Source organism: Dromaius novaehollandiae, chromosome 7 (assembly GCF_036370855.1).
Source record: "Dromaius novaehollandiae isolate bDroNov1 chromosome 7, bDroNov1.hap1, whole genome shotgun sequence".
NCBI classification, from domain to species: domain Eukaryota; kingdom Metazoa; phylum Chordata; class Aves; order Casuariiformes; family Dromaiidae; genus Dromaius; species Dromaius novaehollandiae.
This window is the reverse complement of record NC_088104.1, coordinates 6,295,272-6,321,254: the sequence shown is the minus strand read 5'-3', so window position 1 is coordinate 6,321,254 and position 25,983 is coordinate 6,295,272. Positions and strand designations below refer to the sequence as shown.

General features: G+C 39.4%; 1 protein-coding gene across 1 annotated transcript in view; it reads right to left on the bottom strand.

Annotated features, from left to right (window-relative positions):
• LRP1B (LDL receptor related protein 1B) overlaps positions 1–25,983 on the bottom strand; it is a 750,266-nt gene that overhangs the window by 355,453 nt on the left and 368,830 nt on the right. Inside the window, exons 4-6 of the mRNA XM_064515494.1 lie at positions 21,758–21,877; positions 19,660–19,788; positions 12,298–12,555 (exon numbers count right to left, since the gene is read on the bottom strand). Coding sequence (XP_064371564.1) covers positions 12,298–12,555; positions 19,660–19,788; positions 21,758–21,877 — 507 coding nt within the window. The remainder of the gene's footprint in view (positions 1–12,297; positions 12,556–19,659; positions 19,789–21,757; positions 21,878–25,983) is intronic.

Here is a 25,983-nt window from a genome sequence, read left to right as displayed (position 1 = left end):
TAGATGCAGCCCACATATCAAGAAGAGAAGATCCAACTCCAGAAATGTCAGACGACTTTGTGGTTTTGGAATTAGTAGTTCCAAACACTTCAAAAGACTCCAAGAAGACTGTGACAAAAGCTGGCCTACCAGGTCCTTTTCGGTCCTCACATATTAATAATATCTGAGCACCGACGACAAGATACAGTCGTACAAGCTGGACTCTTAAGCTAAGCTCTTAAACTACACCTTCCTTTTACAAAAATCCTTCTGCTTACAGAGCATTCAAAGGAAATGGGATGATGTTGGGTCCCAGGTATGCTTGGGCTTGGTGCCTTTGCCAGGAATTTTACAATAAGGTAGCAAAATCTGGTCAAAATTTCCTAGCATACTTCTCCTTGTCCTCACATTGTAAAATGATTCTACCTCACAGTACATCAAGTTTCAGAATGAGTAAAATGGGTGAAATTTTCTGTTACGGTATCATGATTCATGCATCTGGTTACGATGCCACTAGATGAAATGTAAAAGGAAGAAGCGTGAAACAGTGAAATAATGGCCTGATGAATAGGCTTGTCTTTTAATCCTGAGGATCAAGATTTTGGAGGATGAAGGAGTGAATTTTCTGCTGCCAATCTCATGTCAGAAACAAGTAAGAGGTGTCGAAAACCATAACGCTGCTAATTTCTGCATTACTGAGTTTCAAACACATTGCCAAATGATTGTAAACTTGTAATGGGGTCCCAGTAGCCTGCATACATGCTGAACAATAAAGACAGATTTATAGAGGTACATAGCTATAACAGCCTTTTTTTCTAACTGCACATTCAAAGGCTCCTTATAAATCTGCTGAGACTGTAAATCAAACCCAGTTATTTACTTCAAAGCAGTTAAGTCATCCACTGTTAAAATTAAAGCATAATTCAGCTGCAACAGGCATCCCATCAAGCATGTGGACTAAGAGAGCTGCTGTGGGGAGGACGCTGTGCTGCATTAGCTTGTAATACTTGGCTCGTTTTACCACCCTCCATCAAAGGCGAAAGTGTACAACCTTCCCCCTTCCGCGGACTGCCTGCTGCATGTATGCACTTCATAAACAGCCCTTACACACAAATAAGGACACGTGCACATTTTCCCATAAAGATGCTAAACAGTACATTATTAAAATTTTTAAACAAAATATGGAGTTACTTTTGCAATACAAAGTAATTAAGGAAAATGACTTCCAGGAGAAAGTTCAAGCAGATTAGTCCCAGAGGTGGACAACGGCGCTTCAAGGAGCACATCTGGGGGTTAATGTAGAAGTCAATTATCTCAGTCAGCTGTTAAACAGGGGGTTAGGGAGGGAAGGGAACTCACACACTTTCGTAGAAGGTGACACTTGTCAGACAACACTGGTTCGCAGGAGACAGAGTATGCTAAATTCTCTTGCAGGTAAAATGAAGTCTTAATTTTATAGGCTAATTTCATGTTGAGCCCAATACAGTTGCTATTAGCAATATATTGTCTAGACAACACAAATATACAATATATAGCATGACCTAGTGTTATAGATCACTGTTTCTTTTTCCCAAAGGTCATTATTACATTCAATTCAATTTTAATCAGAAGGTAATAACGACCATAGCATATTTCATTCTGATATATATAAGACATCATTGAGCACTGAAGTTTTTTCTGTATCTCAGACATTTAGGGGAAAGGGACATCATATTCTTAAAAAAATGTGCTTGCAAATAAGAACAAATGCAAATGTCATTAAAGAACTATATAATACAATTAAATTCTGCATGTTGATCCCAATTTAAATCCAGCATGAGAAGTACTACTATGAGAATAGTAGAAAAATTTAAAATATTTTTAATTATAAAAAATATAACCTGCACAGTTAGAAAATATATATCTCATCATGCCACATAACACCTCTGAAACAAAGCCGCATCATGTACTTTGGCAGATGAGATGACCTCTTCTTTTAGGGTTACTAAGGAAAGAAAATGAAATTACTTCTCACATTAAATGGCATTAAGCCATTTTCTTCATCCCTTTCCCTGCCTCTAAAAACAAAAGAAACTCTTCAGAAAGGATCATCTCCTCCGTGGGTACCTACTGCTACAAGGCAGAGGAATCACTGTCACCAACTGACGCCACCAACACGCTTGTACTTCTGCAAAAACTCAAAAGCGCTGTACACCATCACCTCATGTCACCATTTACCTTATATTATGGTCTGAGCACAACAAATAAAAAGCTCTCCCTATCTAGGAATGCTGAATGCCAGCTGTCTATTATAAATGCATACTCCTGTTAGTGTTACCTCATCCTTGCTTTCTTCCTATTCATCCATATCTTTTTTCATCCATCTCTTCCACCTTGTCCGAAACCAAAACAGCATCCTTTGAAGGAGAGACTGTTACTTGTTGTATTTGACCTGATCAACAAGGACATAACTGCCCAGACTTAAAATCAAGGCCTAGCTGATGCATTTTACAAATTACAATTTTATGCGTCAGTTATTCTTTTTCAACATGACATCAGGACACTTTCTGGGGGGTCCTGTTATCTTCACTGCAGTGGTGGGATCCAAATATTGGTCTACCTGAACAAGAATGCCATTATCTTAAAAATGAATACCAGCACAGAGTCCACAAAAAAGTCTTACGAACCATTCAAATAGCTGTTGCTTCCAGTAACGTGACTCACACACAACACTCTTATATTTGTAGAGTTTGAACTTTGCTTTCAAAAAGCTTACAGCCTCTTCCAAAATAGTTTAACTAGCCACATTAGAAAGATATGTGGCCATAGTGCCTCCTCTTCTCAACTACAGAAGTCTTGGGTACTTTGTGCTAACTAGTCCTACTTACTAGACCCCCCATCATTTTTAGCATTTCAGTTTTTAAACCTCACAGCATCCCTATGACATCTGGAAATACTGTTATTCTCATTTTACAATAAGAGGGGAAAAGAGAAGATTACTTGCTAAATGTCATTCAGTAAGTCTCGGGAAAAACAGTGGTCTCCTGACAACCAGCAGACGAGACTGCCTTTCTCACTAAGCTACTCCTCCTCTCCTGTAAACAGCTGGAAAAAAAGGGTCTTGATACTAGCAAAGAAAGGATATGCTGGCATAAAAGTATGTTAGCATAAGAGACCCCCCCCCCCGCAATGAACTGTGACCAGTTATTTAGTAAAATACAGAATATGGATTACAGCACATTCACAGGCTATTATAAAAATGTATACCCATATTATGTTTTCACATTACTTTATCTTACTTGAGTCATCTTTTCCCAAAGAGTTCATTTCTGAAGCTAATGAAGTGGTAATGTCTATTTAGAACAAGCCTGAATTCTGCAACCAGTTGAACAGACTTAGAGAATAACCGCCATATCCTTGAAAGACCCTTGAAATGAAAATGCACAGTAATTTCAGGATATTCCTAACTAAAAGAGAAATAGCATTGATTTTCTTTAGAAATACATTCTCTCTGTAGATATCTATTTATTGAAATATTAATACACACACACACACACATATACATTGAAAAATGGAGCCAGATATGTAGGTAAAACATCTGAGATATCCCAGAGTCACCGGGACTGTACATTTTGACAGGTATCCACACACTCCTTAATCAGCTCATTATTTTTGCTTACGTGCCGTGCTACAGTGTTCATGTAACTCCACATGCAAAGACTACACAAGCTCCATCCTAGGCTCAGAAGCGCCACGGTGAATGCCTAACCCAGCCGAGCAAGCTGTCGCTGCTTTGCGACATGCAGATAAAACGCAGGGCTTCAGCTTTGAGCAAAGGGACCAGCCCTCTTGCATACTCCGTCTTTCTCTTCTCTTAAATTACTTACAACCATTCTGACACTGTCTCTCCAGAACTAAGAAATTTATATAACTTAAACCTGACTTTAGTGAAAGTGATTTAATCTGCTTAAAAGATTTGTTACATGTAATTTATCAGTTTCAGAATGAGGGCTCCACTTAAAACCACCATTAAAAACTGTAATGCAAACCTGAGATTTTACTTCATTCAGCCTAACTCACAAATAATGAGAGGGATAGGATTTGTTCTTCCATTTTATTTATTTAATAACACCGACACGATAGTTAAGGTTTTCAGCATCTCAGGTCCTACTCCAAAGCTAAAGTCAGAAGGAAATTTTTGATCAAATGCACTCAATTTTTACTGGAGATCCACAATGTAAGGAAGGACTTGGAGAAGCCAAACAATATTCCTATGAAACAGAGATAATACTTTTTGAGTCAGCCATAGGTTCTGCCAGTCAAAGAAGTTAAAAATTAAAAAAACAAAAATCCTGTATTAAAACCTAACATCAGATGGTGTTTTTAAATTGCCATAGCCACTGCAGTGCAAATAACAATCACGGTTTTATCAACTTCTGCAAACAGGCATGTCCTCTTTCTGTAAGAGCTCTTGATGAAGGCCTGTTTAAAGAGCAAGGCCCTCATTGTATCCTGACCCCCACGGACTCTTTGGTGGGTCTCACTACAGACCACAACAGCGCTCAGAGACTGACTACTGAGAGCAGTCCAGCAGAGCCCAGAGGGGCAGCACTTACGTAATTTCTTAAAAAGCAGTGGCAAAGATGTTGAGACTGGTTTTCATTTCATCAGAGATGCAGGTTCTCATTTCAGCTTTACTTCTATTACTGCAAATTTTCATCAATTTAGGAAAAGCACGATCCTTATTTACCCATCACGACGTAGCAGCACAAGGCATTAGATCCAAGTGTGAGTTGCAAAACACATAAAAACATTAGTAAAGGTCACCGGCTAGGATCATGCCTTGTAATACTTGTGTTTTTATTCCTGTACTCTTTCCCTTGTATAATTTATGTAAGCTGCTTTTTTTTTTTTACTGCTGCTTCCCCAAAAAACATACCGCAGCCATTTTTTTGTATCGCTACACATCCGACATGGAAGGGACAAAGTCACAGCGCTGGTGATTCGCTCCCTGCTAACGCTAGCAGCGACTGGGCCAATTCACTAATACCAGTCACTCGGTGATGTTCTGTATATGCAATTTTGCACGCAGCAGATAAAGCGCTGTGCCTTCCTGAAAGCTCCCAGGATCTTTGCTGAAAACATACTCTTCACTTACATTTTTACCTATTGGATAAATGTCTATCAGGGCTGAAATTTGGTCTGCAGTTGCTCAAGTGCTTCTTAACAGGTACCATAATTGGCTATACAAACGTAAATAAACAGTATTTTTCGTTTATAATTTTTCTCATGCTTCTTTCTTTAAAGACAAAAGAAGCTTTGAAGAAAACTAACTTGGAGCAGTTTATTGGCTAGTCACAGACTTTTTGCTGTAATTATATTGTAATGCTGTTGCAGCTTGCCTTCTATGATCTGCATCTCTCAAAGAAATACCTTAAGGAGGTAGACGATCTAGTTTTAATGACATGATACAAAGTACCTTAAGTAAAAAGAAAAGCCACAGTTCAGTTTAATGTGTTTTTTTGTTTTTTGATAAGATCTGAGTAAAATATTTGCATTAATAAATTAATGTCTGGAGTAACTGGCAAATTTGCTGTCAATTAGTCTAATTGAAACAAACTCGATTAGCATCCTGTGTGACACTAAATTACAAAGAAATAGCTGCACTTAGAAAGAAAAGCCCTAGCTGCATTATCAAAAATGGGAAATTTATAAATTAAATAAAAAGTATTAACAAAAGATGAAAAAAGTTCACAGATATACAGTTAGCTGAATGAATTTAATACTGAATTATTCATTAGGTACTGCCGTTGAAAATAACTTCTAAGAATGTACCCCTACAGCCTCAGGTTCACAGTCAATGCCACCAAAATGGGCAGTTTACAAGTACGTATCTCTTGTACAGCTGCTACATGCACCTGCCTCTGTTCTAAGAAAGGAGAAGACAAGCTTCCTTGAATACTGAGGACATCTCAAGAGCCTGGAAGTTGTAGCAGAAAGAGTAGAAGAATTTTCACAATTGCTGGAGCTAGAAACAACTGCTTGGATCCCACATAGCATCACAAGGGGGTACCAGTCCTGGTTCTGGACGGTAACGTTATTCTGGCTTTGTTTCACTTGCAGCATCTTGCAAAAAAAGGACTTTCTGGTTTCACCAGAGAGCAAAGAAACCGTTCAGCCAGAGGGGAACGAAGGGAGTGAGGGCACATCTTTCCTGAATGCTGAGAAGCCTCTGCTATGCAAATGTCTTCGTCTTCCCGGAAATTTGCCGATTACTGAGGTCCACAGTAAATTTTTAGAAGCAGAACAAGTTCAGATCAGTTTTTGTGAAAATCATATTAAAGAATAGTACCAGTGATTACCATGAAAAAAGCACCTGAATATACGAATACTATTCATACAAAAACATAACGTATTTGCAATACCCTCTGTTGCTGAAGGAAGATACCAAACTGGTCATGACATAGAAATCCCACAACCTACAGGCGATGGCTCAGGCTGTCTCTGAGAAAGACTGAATGAATGTGTTTAACAAGAAGGTATGAACTACTCTTACTCTTCTAGTAAATCTGATGACCATCAAAAAGGCTGTGTTCAATCAATAATCAGAAAAAACAGCTAGTAGCTAAAGACAGGATGAAACTGATAAAAGGAAGTCTCTGCACAGGCTCAGGTCTCTAAAGAATCTTGCCATGACATGGTGCAAAGAGCTGTACAGCAGCCGTTTGGTATCAGATGGCCTTGTTTCCTGTGATTTGTAATGGTTCATATTGCTTCAAGAAAGCCCCTCACCAGGGCTGTATCACCTACCTAGATCAGAAGTAAATCCAGATGCACCAGAATGAAGAATGAATGAATGTATGGACAGGCCAAAACACATCATGGCACAAGAGCCTCCCAGACTATGTCAGGTCCATCAAGGTGACCCCAGCTCCGTCCCGTCTCTACACAAATACACCTCTGCGCAAAGAAAGGTGACTATCCTTGAAGTAGCATTTGTCCCATCTCCCCAGAAATGTATGAACAACCATATCAGATCACCTAGCACTCTAGGAGCACTGAGTGGATACCACAGACAGCGTGAGGATACTGTGACATTTCTTTAGGATAATCTTTTCACCTCCAATAATTTAGCTCTTTCATTTACAAGAAAGAGTTCAGAGAGGTAGGAGAAGCATTGGGAAGAAATCGTTCTGTGAGTGCTTGAGCTAGACCCTCATTAAACTGATGTTTAATTGAAGTCTCAGCGCCTGTAACCCCACAAAGGTTGCCTTTTTCAAACAGGGCTGTCTATCACGGAGGAAAAAGTAAAATCACACTTTACAACTATATGACAGCTTATTACACCTATCTGGAGACATGCTCAGTGGGCAGACTTTTTATAGGGCAAAAAAACCCAAACCCTACAGAGTTGTTTTCCTATCTTTGCTTTCATTTCTCATGAATACTCATGGGAACCTTATAGGAAGTTTGCTGACAGAAGCTCCATCCTTAGTACTAAGTGTTTCCTTCAGTGATTGAGGTTTATAAATGCCAAGTGACTGTAGCTATTTTGAGCAACACAACATTTGTAGTTGTGGTTAGTCACTGCTAGGATGTGTTTGAGGTCTTGGAGAGGGGTGGCAATTTGGGCTTGTGGTTGTTTGTTTTCGTACGATCTCAAGGTACCAAGAAAGGAAACAAAACCCACCACCGCCACCACCACCCCCCTCAACCCCCCCTAAAACACATTCTAAACTTTGTTTCTGTTCTTTGCTTTTGGAAGGAGATATTTGGGGTTTTTTAAGCTCAGAAGAAAGGCAAACCTGCCTGCCTGCCTCTGTGTGTGTGCGTGTGTCTATGGGGGGGGGGGGGGGGCAGTTAGAGCAACTGGGACCATAGCAAAAAACAGGAAGGTAACCAAACAGACACTGTTTGATACTGGTCGTCCTCCCATTCTGCTGCAGACACTTTTGTTTGGACTCCCCGCCTGACAGTCTGCATAATGACCAAATTCAAGAATAGGGAAAGACAAAAAGTGTCCTTCAGCTTGGGCCTGGTGAGGGCAAGGAGAAGGTAAGTCCCCCAAGCAGAGAGGCTGATACATCTCCATTTTGTGCATTTTGCGCTTGCCATTTAGATGCTGGCTGGTGCCCAGAGGAGACGGCCAGCTCTGTCCTAGCCACTTGTTCCCAACCTTGCAGCGACTCTTCCCTTGTGCTGTGGTAGGGAAGGCGAGGGAAATTAGCTGGATTAAAACTGAGACAGTACGTGGAGTAAAATGTTTCTTTCCATCTGGATTACTTCCACACAAGCACACCTGCTGGCAGAAGAGCCTGTACGTGTTCTGAGAGTAAGCAGGATTGTCTGTCTGGAGGTATAAAACACCGCAAGGCAGGAAAGCCAAATGCAACCGTTTCAGGGTTTCTAATAGCACTGATGTGCTGTGGTAACTAAATGCAAAGGAAACATGAGTCAAATGCCATCCCAGCATGCTCTGGAGTAGCATCCCAAAGAGAGATTTTGCTATATTCTACCCGAGAATAGTGTCTATGACCACAGACTGCACTCCCTGGCGCTTGTTTGGAGAGCAAGTCAGGTGCTTGGCACTTGCACTGATGAAGATGCAAAATGCTTATTAAAATGAGGGAGAAGAAGATTCTGCCATCCCAAAGATGCTGCTCTTGCTGGCTTCCCCGTGGTTGACAAGCATTAGCAGGTGATTCCACATCAAGGTTTGGAGCAGCACGACGTTGGGAGGGACCTTCCACCATCATTCCCTTAAAAACCGTTGCTGGCTTTGGTCCTAGCTACCCAGAGGTAGCACTTCACATAGATGATTGTTCCTGGAAGTCTTGATGTACAAATGAGGAGCGGGCTGCAAGACGGTGTGAAGCATTGAGTAGTGTGTGGCTTATTATGGGGTTTTACTGGTTGCACAAGCCTGATTATACGAGAATCTTCCCTGAAAGCCTACTTGGCTCTGACACTGCCTGCACAAATCTTTCCAGGAGGAAGTTTTCCAGCATCACTTCCAACTCCTAGGTCTTAAAGAGAAAAAGACAAAAAAACATGCCAAAACCCGGCCTTGGCTGAGACACGAATGCTTGTGCTGACGTTACCATGCCTATGGAAACCTATTTCTATTTGAAAGAAGAAATCTATCAAGCAAGCAAACAAAAAACCCATCAATGATATAATAAATCTCGTAAGAGAACAACTAGCTTAGTAAGCCTGAGGAATACCAGCACTGGATTTCCACCCTGTTCTGCTGCAGCAAGCGACACCTGAGTGCAGCACCAACCTCTCCTACTTCTCTATCCTCCCGTAGAATAAGGGACAAATGCAGACCAAATTAATGCAACTCTTCAAAAGAATCTGGCTGTATGTGCCTGGGACACATGTATACCAAAATGAAATCATACTGGACTGCCTTTGAGGAAAAATGCTAGATACTAAAGGATTGTAATATCCTTTCTTTTGTAAATCCAAGGTTTATGTTCACTACCTAGAGCTTGTGCTATACAATCTATCATGAAAACAAAGTAATTTTCATGGTCTCTGCTTTCCTAAATGTAGTCTTTCATCTTAAAATACAATCTACATTCTTTGTTCCTAATTACAAGACATTATATTTGTTTGTGCTAGAACAAACACTTTGAATAAGTCCACTTCAAGCAGTCCCAAATGCTTTGTATAACTGACTTTTCTACCAATTTTTGTGTCATATGCAAATGAGGATATGTTTTATGATATGTTTTTGTCCAGATAACTAATGAAGAAGAGATTAGAAAACTGGGATAAATAAATTTAAAAATCCCACGGACACTGCTAAGAATATTTTTTCTTTTTTCTCTAAGAGTTTAAGAATAGCCCTGTTCTCTTTCTGGCTAGATGGATATTTTCTTGCTAAAAAAAAAGCAACAAAACAAAACAAAACCAAAAACAAAAAAACCCCCAAACCATAGAAAAGAAACACACAAAAATAGAAGTTTCCTATGAAGAACAGATATTCCATTTTTCTATAAGCAACTCCAGAGGCAAGACCATTTGTTTGGCTTGAGCTTGAACTGCCAGAGAGAAGACACTCACGCTTGAAGATGCTGAGGCTGAAACACTGGACGAGCAGCTAAAGTGACTTCATTGGCCACACCAGAAGTAGGTGCTAGGTACTGAGTAGAAATGGCAGGAGTCACACGATGGTTAACAGGTGGTGGTGGTGGGGAAGGAATACTTTAAGATTAAAACTCAGTTTTGGGCTGTAGCCACAAAATGACCCATACATGTAGGCAGACATACATCCAGACTCCAGCCATGTCCACGTGCAGACACGGCAACTCCAGATATACGTCTGCAAGGGAAGATTTTATCAAGCGGGTAATTTCTATACTGAATACCAGAAAATATAAAGTCTGTGACTGAACCTTTTGGAAATTATTATTCCCATAAGAGGAGCAGCATGTTGTCCATGCTGTCTCCTGTCTCTGCTGCCCCAGGGAACAGACTGGCAGAGCTGTAAGCAAGAGCGAGATGGAAGCAGCTCTCACACTACTTGTCCTGCTGAGGATGGAGCCAAGGACATGGGCACCAACCACAGCCAAAGCTACCAGGTTTTGTCAGTAAGAGCTCCAAGCCCACTGCCCTGTTTCCTAAACCAAAATTAAACAATAAGCTGGAACAAGTCTCTGCAGTCAATACATGTCCATGGGAATTTCAATTCTTAATTTAAACAAGACTGAATGATTACAGCGAAGTTTCAGAAAAACATTAGAGTCCACACTGATGTGTACTAACACTATGAAAAATGATTAGCTCATTAATTCCAGGCACTGCATTCATTTCAAACCCATAATACAGCCTTAATTTTGCAAACAGATGTGCTAATGCAGATCCAAACACCACAGAGATTAGCAATTCTTTTCACACGCCGAGAACAGAGGGAGAGGAATGCAGGCGAGGACGGGTGCAATACTAAAAACACAGAGCTAAGATCCACTTTGATGATCAAGATAAGTGACAGAACAGACACACATACAGTTCAATACAAAACAAGTTTTGCCAAGGACTGCAGTTAATCTGATTGCTCTTACTAAAAGGAAAATAAAAGAAAATAACAATAACAGAGTGAATTAAGAAGGCATATTCAAATACGACCACTGAGATTCTTAGGACTCTTAGATACCTAAAGTATGAAAAATCCTCTAAAATACAACATAAAAAAATGCAAACAAAATATGAAAAAGGCTAAAAAAAATACAAATATGCTCTACATCTAGGATAAAAGAGTCCTCTAAAAGTAGTAGAGTCATAATGAGTGGTTATTAAAAAAATAAGCAAAGCCAAAGCCCTCATCTTTCTTTTTCAATTTAATTTTCTACATAATAAAGATGGAATTAGAAAAATAAGTAAAAATCAATCTCTTCCCCTGGAAAAATAACCACATCTTACAGCAGTTATCGTGATAGTCTAAAGCACAATCTCTTGAAAGAATTTACCACTTTGACGTGAACCTCCAAGAGGTCTAATCAAACCTGTGATTTGAGTATTTCTGAACTGCGCAGTCAGAAAGTCCAAGATCAGTTCAGATTTATTCTTTGATGTCCATCTCTACTTAAAATGATTTTTCAAAAACTTAGGTCCAGTGCAAAGCAATGGAGATTACATTACCATCATTACACTCTTCAGTGCCATTCTCTACAAGCTGATCTGTGGACAACTCTTCTGTGAAAGATGAAGAAAACTGCATTTTTTTTAAATCTGTATGTTATTTTGTAGTCTATTAAAAAATATATCTAAACAAATCAACAAATCCTTCAGAAGATAGAAGGGTCCACCCACTGAGAAGATGATTAAAAACTAATGATGTAATGCAGAAGACTACTGCAGTATTACAAGTTAAATCTTTCTTGCAAAAAAGGCAGCAATCTATTTCCAATAAATCACAAAATATTTTATTATTTTCAAGAACTAATATACCTATGATCATTGTCAGCAAATGTGACAAGCATATATCTCTCATTAATTCCTTGTGAAAAGCATTGCTTCAGTAGCAAATAATCTTTCTCAAGCTTTACGTAGCAGTACATCACCAGAGAAAGGGAGGCCTTTTACATTTCTTCTTCCTTTGCACTGCCCTGTTTTTGTAAGACTATACCTTTTACACATTATATTTGGACTAAAAAAATGCACCTCTTTAAAAACCTTGGATATATATATCTTAGAGAGGGAAACATAAAAGTGCTTATGAATTTCAGTTAAGACTATCTTCAACAGGAAGCCCAAAATAGTCACAAAGTCTCCTGCGAGTTTGCAAAGACAGACACTCTATATTGTTTTGCTAAAAGACTGTCAAGTACTTACTGTGAAGATACTGAGCGATGTTTATTATCCATTCATCTGTTAACTTCCCAGCTTTTGTCATCTTGACACATTTCAACTGACTTAAAGGATCTCTTGATTCAATCCAACAAATTGTGTCCTCTTTGTAAATATAATCTAGTGTAAAAACTGCAGATCCTTTCACAGGTGTTTGGGTAGACACTCTGCTTCCGTTAAGATATAAGACCTCAATTGTTTCAGAGTTTGCAACCAGCAGAAGTGGAGGTCTATCAGTGGGCTCTAAAAACAAAGCAAAGAGAAATTAAAGTGGTAACAGACTGTAACAGACCATATTTATCTTTCCAGTTTTAATGCAGTTTTATATGTTTTTACCTGCATTTTTTAAGAGACATAATAAATTGCCTTTTTGTTTTGATTCTCATACCTATCACATATACCAAATTACAACTCTATTTTATCCTGGTTCACATCATTAAAGAAAATTAATTACCCTAGCCATAGCTTCTGTTAAATTCAAAGTATCATTATTACAACATTTTTCATATCTAAATCATACAAAGAAATACAAGTTATGCAAATCATTTCTATCTGGATTACTGACACTGTTAAAAGAATATAGATCAGGAAAAACTGAAGAACTTATGAGTATACCTGAAATAGTAAAATACTTTTCATATTTCAGTCTGTAAAGTAAGACAAAAACTGAGTGAATGCAGCTTAAAGAAAGACTAACACAATGAAACCTGGCTACATCACACACGATAGGCATAATACCAGGGCAGAAGGCTTTATGCAGTGCAGTGTCCTGACAGCGAAAAAGGAATGGAGAATGTAAAGTCTCCACTAGGAAAACATTCAGGTCACAATAAAAAATACATAAGGGGAAGCAACTCATAGTAGGGTATTACATGCAACTTAAACTGAGACCTCTTGTCATGTTCACCTGAATCACTTTGACCAGAAGTCCTGCTAATAATTTATAACAATACTTGAACAATGTGTGAATAATGAAGAAAACAACAATACCTGAATAGTGAAGAAGATTCCCTGAGAGAGGAAGACATGAAAATAAGGTATCCTTAAAAACTGGATTGTGTAACCATGAACCATAGTACCCAAAGCCCAACCGTTGGAAGTTACGGGCAAGTGAATATGGTGGAATTTTCACAGCATCCACAAATATTTTTTCTTGTAGGCTAGGATTAAAACATACCTAGTCAACTCTATGCAGGTTTTCAATCTTTAGCAGAGGAAGGCATCTCATTCATATAAGCAGATCCTTGCCTGTAAAGAAGAGATCTCTGCTTTGACTGAGCTTTCCAGGGAGACTCCAGTGTTGAGTCACTGCCTTCCCCGTACAGCTGCTGTTGCAAGGGTCCCAGCACCCCCGCTGGAGCATGGGCCTACCAAGAAGCTGATGTTTAATTGCAATAGAAACAATTGCTTCTAACAGTTGCCACCACAAGCAGCAAAAATTTTTCAGCTAATGATTAAACTAGAGTCACACAAATACAGAAATCTCTTAGAGGGGAAAATAGGTTGTAGCGCTATGGATAGCAGGCTGTTGATAACAGCAAGCTCAAGAGTCAATGCAAGAAGCTGCTACACTACTCCTGGAGCAAAGCGTTTTTCCACATACCCTTCATATTTCGTGTGCAAGGGTGTCACCATAAGCCTTAATCTGCTTTATTTTCCTGACTGCTTGATGGACAGAATGAATTTTACTGGTTTTGTTTTTTTGTAGAGAATCTATGGAAGTATGATAGGTAATTCACGAACTACTCACACCTATTTATATGCCAAAGGTGACAACAGATGGACTGTACCAAAGAAATACTGAACAAGTTAGTGCTGTCAGATGCAATATTTCCAGATGAAAGTATGATTTGAAACATAGAGTAGATGCTTATATAGGATCCAAATTGACTGAGCCTCACCAAATGTCTAAAGCTGTTACAGGTGAGTTAACAGAAATGCTGACCCCCGAGATAAGGTGACCACACAGAATTTTGTAGAACTTCTTTGTACCTTCAAGGAGATTGAAATTTCCTGGGAAATTATTATTTAAACTTGCTTTAGGTTTAACTGGGCAACAGCAATGTCTATTTTTGCAATGAGGTATGTTCATAGGAGTCACAAAATGGAAACTTGTCCCCTGAAGCATGGTCAAAGACATTACAGCACATCCCATTGATTTGGGAAATTATATAATGTTGGCAAGTGGGCAAACTTTCAGAAGCTGTGTGCTGAAAACTTTACCCTAAAACCTACAGTCTCACACTGTAATTGCCAAACATGTGTGAAAAATATTTGTGTTGTGAAGTCAAGAGCTCTCACTCCAAAGCAATCTGCGTACATTCAAAGGAATAAATCAGGGTTTAAACTCTGTATTTAAATGTAGTATTTTCAATCAACATTCTACTTAATAAAATTTTCAAAATTTTACTGAGCAATTCTAGCTGAAGGAATGGAGGAAAAAAATTACATACATCAAAGGATCTGACAAATAATACTTCATCAGCAAGTCTGATTAAAGAGAAAAAAATGCTTAGTGAATACACTGCTTAGGGGTCTCCATTGAAATCCACAGAAGTAGGCATTGAAGTCTATTCTTTGGTACGACATACTTGTATCTAAACATCTCTTTTTCATTTTGCTTACTTTGTTACCCAACATTTTCTTTTCTAGAATGGATCAGCATGTATTCTTTTCCAAAGTGGCTTTCATTGACTCTTTTCCTATTGTTTTTCTTTCTATAATGTCTACTCTACCTTGTGACATGCATCTTCTCTCTCCAGGAAACCTCGTGTTCACATCTGCAAAATCACACTTCCTGAAATTTATTCCTTTTCTAACTTACCTTCTCATCTTTCTCACATTCAGTTCCAACAATATATCACTGATATCCATACAAAAAAGTATTTGAAAAATTTGAAAGGTACGTAAAGATCGAAGGAACTGAACTTGTTTAAGAAAAGTAACTTCTTGTGAAGTGGGATAAGCCAGAGGCGAAGCTCCCTAGCCTTGTTTTTTCCAAAAGAGAAATATGTGCAAAGTTATAATAGAGAACCATTTCCTTTCGTGAAGTGTTTTGAACTGACCTATTGAAAATTATAACAAGGATTTAATACCTCACTAAACTCTGGAGAAAGGCTGTATTTTAGTATTAATGTCTAAGACATAAGGGAATTCTGAGAAAGAATTAGTGTCGAAACTCCTGAGCAGCGGTTGTAATCAAACCTGGCTCCAGACAAAGGGATCATAAGTATTCTTGGCACTGCTAAGAGCTTCTACTTTGCAGGCGCTATTAAACATTTAAAACACATCTGTATTCTTGCAGAACTTATCCAGAAACCAGATTACTGAGCTTGAAATTATATTTTTCAAGCAGTCTATAGAAGCAATAATTCAATGAATTGAATCAGTTAATCATGTTCGTTCACAGTATGCTGGCTAACGTATTTATTTCAATGTCACTCAGGTAAACACTGATGTCCTAGTCACTTATTTAAAAAAAAAAAGTAAATATGTTTAATGAAAATTAATTTTATCATAAAACTACACACAAAATTATTAAAAATTCTGTATAAAGCATCTTAGTATATACATTGTATAATGTAGATGAAAAACAAAAAAGAAGCTGACAATTTTTTCTGCTTTTTCAGTCACAAATACTACTTCCCCATTTCTCAAGAATGGAATCTATAAAGCTTAAAAGTTTAGTGGACGCAGCTAGGATGAGTTACTGTTATTCTTTCCAGAGTTTTCTTTTCCCTTTCATTTTATATGAAAGATAAGAAGTGAATAGCTCTCTAATCCAGGAAAGTTTTACGATTCATCCTGCTTGTCTAAAATGAAAGTATCTTCCTTTGAATTATGTTTCAGATATAATAGTGAAAAAGATGAAAGACTTGCATTTCCTCCCTCCCTGATCTTGGCTAAACTACAGATCAATAAGTGATGTCACAGCAAATACGAAGCGAAGGGCTTTGCCCTGCCACCCACAGTCACTTCTCCTGTGGGAGACAATCTTCACAAATGCCAGCAGAAATTTTTCATTAGAGCGATACGAAAAGGAGAAAAGCAGAATTCAGGGTTTACCAGCAGCTTTGCAAGGTGCACCTCAGGAGAAGAAGCCTTACAAGTAAATTCTAAGTGCCTTTTTAATATTCATCCACAATAGGCTTAAAAATTGATTATTTTTACTCTCCAGCCTCAAAAACTAGTTCTGTGAGGTTTTAAAAGAAACCTGTGTTGTGAAATCTGATCGTGCTGAATGTTTTCTACAATATCAGAAACAGATCTTTGTTTTAATCATTATCAGTTCGCCCTGCTATATTTGTACGACAAATGTTTCTTATCCCATGGCGTTTCTCTCTAGATAGGCTAGGAAGAAATAACGTATACCAGGTACTTCTGGAAGAAAGACGGCTTTTCTCCTAAGCTAAAGATTTCCAATTCTGTCATTTTGTTTCCTTAAATATTCTTCTCATCAGATGCAGACCTTGCGACAGAGGCATAAAATCTTGGGAAACAAGCTCGAGAACTGTGTTCAGCAAAGCTGCATTTTGTTTCGTTTTCACCTGGGAAGAAGTCATTAACTGCTTTACACATAAAAGAAAGCATGGTTAAAAAGTCTAGAAAAAACCATGGTGTGCCCCCAGCTGTTTTGATACCTATTTTAACATCCTTCCCAAAGGTACTGTGTAGCTAAAAGTTTCAGGCTCCAAAGTTATTCAAATGAGCTGAGGAAGAAAATGCAGAATTTAATGAAGTATAAACCTACCCACCTTTACAGCTAAGCATTTTGCTGCCTAAAGGGCAGAGAAACAGCAACTTCTTTGAATGTCTTTGATAATTTGCTCGTGCAGGAACAGCATTCGGCGGCGATGGGCTCCGAGGCGAGGGAGAGCTGGGGGAGCCCTCCGGAGGCCTCGGCACCCACCCACGGGTGCCCCCAGGGCTGCCAGCCCGCTCAGCCCTGCACGGCAGCCGCAGCCACCTCCGCTGCGGCGTGATGAGGACTAACGGAGAGGAGGACGTTAGGTTCTCTATCAGCAAATATTTAGCAACCTCAGTTTGCTAAAACATGGCAGAGGAGTGCTATCGCTTGTCGTCGCATATTCTGCTGCATCCAGGCTCTCAGCATGGATCGCAATTCATATCATTAGCAGGTTCACAGTTCTTAATATGAGAAAGTTTTTACCTCATGCTTAATGTAAACCTCCATTGCTGCTTAATTACCTTTCACACACAGAACAGAATATTCCTTAGTTCATTTGCTTGAATAGGTTCCTCTTCCCAGCCTTATTTTCTTTAGGCATTTTAAGAAAAAAAAAAAAAAAAAAAAGGTGAAAGTTTTCCTCAGATGTCTTGGGGTTTTTTTTCCTACGTACTTCTAACAGTTCTCTCCTGGAGTCTATCCTCCTGGTCCTCGTTGGCCTTGCGTGATGCCCAGCACTGGATGTAGCATCCCAGCTGAAGCCTTCCCATTGCAGAGTAGGTATCAGGATTACTTCAGATGTCTTCCAAGGAATAATCCTGCTTACACATACCAGGATAGTCCCTGCCCCCTGCTCCCCCAACCATAGGGCATTTGGGGCTCAGTTTTGACTTGGGATCCCTGACGCATTTTAGCTACTTTTCTACAGAACTGGTCTCTGGTTAGTTGTTCGTCGATCCTTATTCATGCAGGGCAGCACCTTGCTTTCCTCCCTGCTCAACCTTATCCTATAAGGCAGCAGCTTGTGAAAAGCAAGTTGTATTATCAGTCTACTCATGAAGGCAGTGGAAAGGGTGAAGGAAGGCTACCTGCTGGTATGTGGGTGCTTCCCTATCTGCCACCCCCTAAGCTGGGTCCTGTGGAGCAGCATTAGTTACTACAAGCCGTTGGAGCTGTTGCAGCATTCGGTGACAGAAACACCATCATTCCTGTGCCAAGCTTCTTTTAGACCTCCAGGCGCTATGAAGTATTTGGTCTAAATATTCCACATCTTGATTATTTAATCCAGCATCGCCTCAAGGAAAAGTTATGTTTACGCACAGAACCAGTGTAACAAGAGCAACATTCATTTCTTCACAGCACCATGGTCTTGATTTGTACTATCCTGCAGTGATTTCTCTGATTAATGACTAGTGATTCCCTGCTGGAAATATCAGAAAAGATGAAAATTGCTGTAAAATAAATATGATGAGGTACTACAAAAGACAGAGGAGTTCTTCTCCGTTAATGCTGAAGAGACTCATTTCACCGAGACCACCAAGACACTGACAGCTCTCTACAGCACTGGGCTGTTGTGCAGTCTGCTGGATGCAAGAAAGGAAACTCAGAGACTCATCTCACCTCCGGTACTAGCACCGTGAAAACTTCCTGATCGAGACTGATGTTCTTGGTTGATTTTTTATGTAGTGGAGGAAGAAGTATATTAAAATATTTTTATTTTGTATGGAATTTCTTATATTACATTACTTATCTCAGTGATTTTTTTTCAATCTATAGCTATGTTGTGTGGATCAATACAAAATTTGATAGAAACAATAACAAATCATACTCTTACTGGCACTCAAGTCTGAGCATGCTTAGCAGTGCCTTTTCTTTGAGGTAGCCTCAAAAAACACTCGATACTCACATTTTATAATGGCAAAATACCTACAGAAGACTTAAAAAAAATCCCAAATGCAAAAGCCTAAATAAAAATATAACGAATGTAGTTTTACACTTGGGTCTGGAATCATCAAGGATATTGAATCGATTGAATAAGAAAGGCTTGTTTCTTTTAAAAAAAGGTTGTTAAGTCAATGTGCTGAGTAAGAAAATACTTTGCACAATATGGCTTCATTAAACACAATTCGCTAATTCCCTCAAACACCCAATTTATTATTACTAATGAAAATATGCATTAGGTAACAAAGAAAACCTAGTGCGAATATGTTAATAATGAAATTCACCTCTTGGGATATTTCAAGGACAAAGCAATCTCATGTCTTTTTTTATCCTAAGGGTACAATTACCTCATGGTAATTTCCTCTGCCTTGTCACCATCTCCACTATCTTAACAGAGTAAACAGCTTATTTTGTTTGTGTGGGGAAAATCTTTGACTTATCTATGAAAAGGGAAACTGGTAACTGTTCTAATCTTGGCTGAATTGAGTATTCAAGTTCATTAATAATAACCATATAATAACTTTTAATAATGTCCTTGGAGTATTGTCATAGTATGTGAAAAGTGTTCCAGGGTCGTTAAGGGTGGATCTTTTAATAAAGTGAAGGAAAGTCCATCTCTTCTTAGTATGCATTTCTATCTGTTTTTTCACATATATCCTCTAGACAGAACCAAAACAAAAAAATTGTTTCCATTAAGGTAAAAAGAGTTTAAAACTTACCGTTTTTGACCTTGCAAGATTTGTTATCAGGCTGTAGTACATAACCCTCCACACAGCTACAAGTGTATGATCCATCTGTATTTTCACACATCTGGCTACAGCTTCCATATGTACTACATTCATTCAAATCTAAAGGGATATAAAGGAGAGTTTGTTTAAAGATAAAAGAAAGAAAGAAAAGAGTAAGGGAATTCAACAGAAAATCAGAATTCTTAGTAAAGTTTAGTTCATTAAGCCATGAAGGTATCGTGCTTTATTTTTTCCCCTTCTCAAACCTTGACCTTATTGCAGGTCTTGCCTGCTGAACTTACTTTAGTAACCAAACAGAAGATCAAGGGTTTTCAAGTTTAACTGCTATTAATTTTGAAAGAAAAAACCTTCATTTGTTCAATTAGTATCCAGTGTCTACATCATGTCAGGGACACATTTGGGCTCTTGTTTCTATTAGAGACCACTTTCACCTGCATTTACAATTATCAGGGATCATGAATGAAACAACATTTGAAGAGATGAAATAATTGATTATACTTCTCAACCTATTTATGCTGGAAATGTCTTACAGTTCCTTAAAAGAACTGTCACAACTTCTACATTAAACCATCATCCACTACATCAAAAACTATATATTCCTCAAACAAATATAAAGAACAATTTTCTCAGTTAGACTGTATAGGCACAATACTATAATATCAAGACATGCTCTTTAACAGTGGTTGAGAGTTTAAGTAATAAATTGATATCTTAAAAAGTTGCTGATGAAATTATTTCCTCTGATAAATTTTCAATCAGAAAACATGACAATCATATATCAGAAGAGCTTATAATAAATTATATTTATGAAGAATCTGGCCTAGCACTATTACACGGAAAGAGAAGTGATTGGCAGTGAGCACATACATAAGGCAACAGAACCCCAATCTACTTATAGAAAGAGAAGATATAAAACAAGAAACAAATAGAGAATTAAAAAGCCATGTATTTCAAGAATGGAAAAAGAACACCAGTTGCGCTCTACAATTGCTTATGTGCAAATAACACCCAGAGCTCAGCTGTATGATCTAGGAGTGTTCACTCATCAAATTCCAGTCTGGATATGACTTTATGGGCACGAGGGGAAACACTGCAGGCTTTACAGGCTCCCCTGGCAGCGAGGCCTGCAGAGCGGCTCACGTGAATGAGCCGTGAGCGTGCCTGGGCACGGGGAAATGCTGCCCGCTCCTCCCCGCTCGCTGGGGATGCTTTCACTGCAGGGAGCTGAGCACAGCTGCTCGCAGGGGACAGGCACGGGAAGGCGAAAGAGTCAGCAGGAAGGCCCCGACTCTCGTTTTGGAGGTAAAACTCTTGTCCCCTGGCTAACCACCATAGCCCATGCTCATTCCCAGGTGAAGAGCACCAAGAAAGGGTCCGTGTGGACGGGCACTGTCCCACAGCAGCTTGGCCCATGCCCCAAGCCAGCGTCCTCATAGGGGCCTGGCCTAGGAGCCATGAGCAAGTGACCAAGCGTGCCTGCCTGTCATTAACTGGTCTGTACGGTGTCAAGGCCGGATCTGGCTGACAGCCTGGGCTTGTGTCCTGCCCTCTGCGCCGGGCAGCCACTCCGCAGTCATGGGAAAGACAAGGATCATTATTGCTGCCGCCATCAGCGGGAGCCACACGGCCAAGCACAGCCACCAGCCTGGAAGAGGCCATGGATTTTACCTGTCAGGACAGTTGTTTCCAGGGCCACGTAATGCCCTGGGGAGTAACCAGTACGCGCTGCTATAACCTATGCTGGGCTTCACAAATCACAGAAGCTGCTGAGTCACTTCATGAAACACTTCGCGCACAGAGCTGCTTTCAGCTCGAGAGCAGCAACACAACAACAGTTTTATGCTGTTGGTTTTGGTTTATGGTTTGGTTTTGGTTGGTTTATGGTTTTATGTTGCTACCGTAATACTTTTCACATTCATCTCCTGTGTAAGTAGATATATACAGTTTAATCAGCTGATCTTAGAAAGAATCTCCAGCCACGGAGGATTTCTACAGCTCCGTTATTGTCCATCTGCAAGGAAGCACTGGGAAGCCTGGGCCTTAACGTTACAGCGTATGCCTTACTCACCTCTGCAGCTTCTTCCATCACTGCTTGTTTCATATCCATCTTCACAGTAACACCTGGTGCCATTCCTTGTAATGGCGCATTTGTATCGGCAATTCATTTGTTGGCATTTGGGTAGCAATTCTGTAAAGGAAAACAGAGCAAAATGTTATTAAATGTTCATTCTGATTATTCCTGTATCACAGACTTGCCAGCTTTTATATGTATGTGCATGTCTCAGGAAGGAAACAACATCACTAGCTGTTTACACTGGTTGTTGCTCTCAGAAAGGTATAATGACACATAACACGTGGTGAAAAGCTTGCTTTCAAAATTGCATTTCAGCAAGATAACTACTTCTATCCAAAGTTGCTCACAAGTTTATGGTTTAGGTGTACTTCTGCTCTGCTTAGACCTCCATTTTTTGCACATCAGTCATTTTCAGTCAAAGTGACTACTTGGGAAAAAAAAGCAAACAAACCTCAAACACTTAGATTACAGTTATAAAAAACAGACAAGTTTATAACAAAGGTTTCAATATCTATGTCTTTCCTATCCTTCATATCAATTGATTTGCTATCTTTTGTAAGCTCATTTTGATTTACTGATACACATATAACCTTCACAGCAATCAATGGGAGTACATTCTGGTACAATAATTTAATGTTGCACATGTAATGCTGGACAAAGAGTGGACATAATAAATGTCATTACTACTGAAGTCCTTCATAGCATCTACTGCTTAAATCCATACCATCAGCACAAGACGTGATGCTAGCAACCAGAAGGTATACTGCAGAAATACACACTGCAATAATTTCTGGCATGAATCAGCATGGAAGCAAACTAAAAAGTTCAGACAATTCTCAGCGCCAGTCTGGATGAAGTATATCAATTATTTTGTCAATCAAAAAAAGAGTATTTTAATGTACAAAAACATTTTTCCCTATAGAAAAATAAGAAAAGGATTGAGGAATATAGCTCAAAGGGTTGAGCTAAAAACATTTTCCATCAGTCAAATCTACACACAGATGGGTTAGAAAATAACCCACAAAGATTCTGTTACGGAGCTGTCTTAAAGTCCTAAAGAAAAAGAGAAATCTGTAGTTTCATATGTGGGCAGGCTTAACCCAGCTGATCATTATTTATCAAGTTCTACTTGAGGGACAGAATGAAAATGAGTAAGAGTCAGCACCAGCATCTGCGACGCAGGGTTTCAGTTCTGGAACGTGTGTCTGTGTCAAAACTAAGCTGATGTTTTGGGAGAAAAGTGGCTGTGGCTGGCGCCCAAAGCTACCGCTTCCTATAATGCAACTGGTATAAAAACAGATATTTCCCATAGTCCCTAAAGTTCTATAATCCACACAGTCTGCGGGCCACCGTCAAAATCTGTGCTTCTTCCAAAGTGGCTTGTGGGTTATTCCTCTGCCTTTGTGTCCTTTGCAGAGGAAGAGAATACATCTTTGGCTGCAGCTTGCTTTGTTGGCTTCTTGTCCCTAGTCTAGTCCTTAAATCTATCACACCTTTCCAAGAACAAGTCAATTCCAAAACACAAACAGGAAAAAGTCCCTAAAGATAGATAACTTCGGCTGGAACTGCATGCCGAGGTATGGAACGGGAACCACGGCGGATTATATGGTATCTGTTTATTTAATACTACTATCTGAACAAAATTGATATATACATTTCATTTTCTGAGCAAACATGGATCAACCCACCTTTACAACCTATAATTTTCTCCTTCAAATATTTGTGTTACACGATAGGGCCGGTAGCTTTAACCGGACAATAACTACTTAACTCACAACCCAGATTTGCATTGTTTGCACTGTGTCCGTAATGGGTACAGCCAGCCAGCAGCTTATACGGTAATAGTGTGACCCGTCGTGCAGCCAGCCAAGGCTCCTGAGGAGGTGACGAAGCATGGGCAAGTGAGTGCCATCAAGGGAAAGTGACTAAAAATAACCTATTTGTTCCTTTGTTTCCATAGCATGTTGCATTTCATCGATTTTAAATTATTACAGTATCACGTGGATGACTTTTAACAAGGCCACTGTTGCCTTTTCCTGATGGTAAGTACAACTGAAGTGCTCTGGATAGCTCACACATCTCATCCCTCATGCTTCCCGCACTCTTTATTTTTCACACTGTCTCTCACAATTGCCTTGGTGTCCTCTTCCCACCTGCTACACTTTTATAAATTGCATCTGCTAGGAAGTATTCCACTAACGCTTCCTTCCTTTGCTTGTGCAGTTCTTTACATTCACTTCCTTGTGACTGATGTCTGATCCTACTGATCAAGAAATGAACGAATTTCAAATTAGTTTTCTCAAAAAACATGTTTCACGGTCGGTTGTCAATAATGTTTTCCAAAGTATTTGGCTGAATTTGAGATAGTTAAAACGAGAGCAGTGAGAAAAACAAAGTTTCTTTTCTCGTTTTAACAAGAACCAGTTATGAAACGGTGCAGTCTATTGCTTATCTCAAATTTTACACTGAAACTACTTTTTTCTAGTTGCCCTGGAGGGAGGCGGCTGGTCAGCCAGCTAGTAGGGCATCCTTCAAACACCCCAGCAATGCTGATTATCATATCATGCTGTCTTCAAACTTTTTCCCTCCATAAAATTATTAGATGATCACAACAGCAATTTGCCTCCACTCACATGCCCGTGAATAGCTTTCTTATTGCTTGTGTGAGAGAGATCTTCATGCCCCAGAACATATATGCTCTATTGCAAATTTTCTGCAAAACCTGCTAAAGGAATCCACAAGCAAAGAAGCATAAAATAAAACAACGATGCTGAGGGTAAATAAATGTATTTTCTATCTTACTAATGCTTTTGTTTTCTTCAATTTAAGTCATTAATCTTGAAAACCTTTGAGAAAAACATGGAGTCAGTTTGCCTCTGGGGGTGTCTGAAGCCCCCAAGGACATGTGCGTTCTGGAAGACAATGTCTGACAACCACTTATGGCTTGGTTAGACCTGCAAAAGACCTCTTGGGAAGAGGTGAGGAGGTAGAGAAAACCATGAAGTGCCGAACATGGGTATTTTTAATACTCCAGATAGGAAATTTAGAGAGATGAAAAGCAGGGACCCTCATTTCTTGTGCTTCCTGCCTTGCTTCCTGCTAGGATTAAGCGAAATGATGCACCCACTTGGTCTCCCTTTCTCAATGCCAGTTCACATACAAAATACACAGGCAGTGATGAATGAGCCTCACTGAGCTTTCCACCTTCACCACAGCTACAGAAACCTCTGGATTTGTCAAAGCATGTTATTTCTGCTACAAGGCTTAAAGGAAGAAGCTGAACTGAGGGAAAGCAACTTAAGAGAGCTTTACAGCTCACAGAGGGACCCACAATTCAAGACACGGAGCTGCAAAGCAAGGTGTGACATTTGCAGAAATACACGGTAGCAGAAGCAGCTGTGAGTGACTTCAGGTTGACGCATTTTCTCCAAGCCCAGGGCGTACTGACAACTCATCCATTTCTGATTTAGATCATTTTGTTCAGTGTTTTCTTTCTTTCATAGGTCAGATTCAGAGCAGCATTTTTTCCTTCCCTGGGTCCCATGAAAAAGCCTCTCTAAAGTTTTGTCTACCACAAAAGCCACCCTGCTCTCTGAAATACATCCAAGTCACTCCGCTTTCCACCTGCCACGTTCCTCTAACTCCCAGGAATCTCGTCCATCAGGAGAGTAGCCAACCAGGCAAAGATGCTGCTCATCTCATCTCCCCTGAAGTGATATTCCTTTGACACTGGCTCGGAGGCGTTGCAAGCTTCTTGGACAAGCTGCCTGCTCCCGCAGGATTTCATGGGAATAAAATGCTGGCTTCGTTTGTCCCTTCCCTGTTCAAGGCAGTACATTGCATCCCATAGTTCACCCAAGATGAAGGATATAAGGAACTGCTATCTTCTCTTGAATGGCTTTTCAACTAAAGAATTAACCAATTGATCCACTATGCTTTTTGTCACTTCCTCCTGAACTGATAGGAGGTTCACAGTTCACTTGAGGTTCTCAAGCTTAGATGTTTTGGCTATGCTTTTATTAAAAAGAAAAGCAATTAAGCTTGCAATCTTTCTAATACCACAAGTTTTTCAGCTACCAGGAACTGTTAAACACTAGAGCTGATTGAATAAGATGCCTCGGTTAACTTTCCCTTTACTGTGAGGATGAAAGAGGACTAGACTGACACCCAAAGAAATGCATTTAGCTGACATTATTATTGAGCCACTTTGATGATATGAG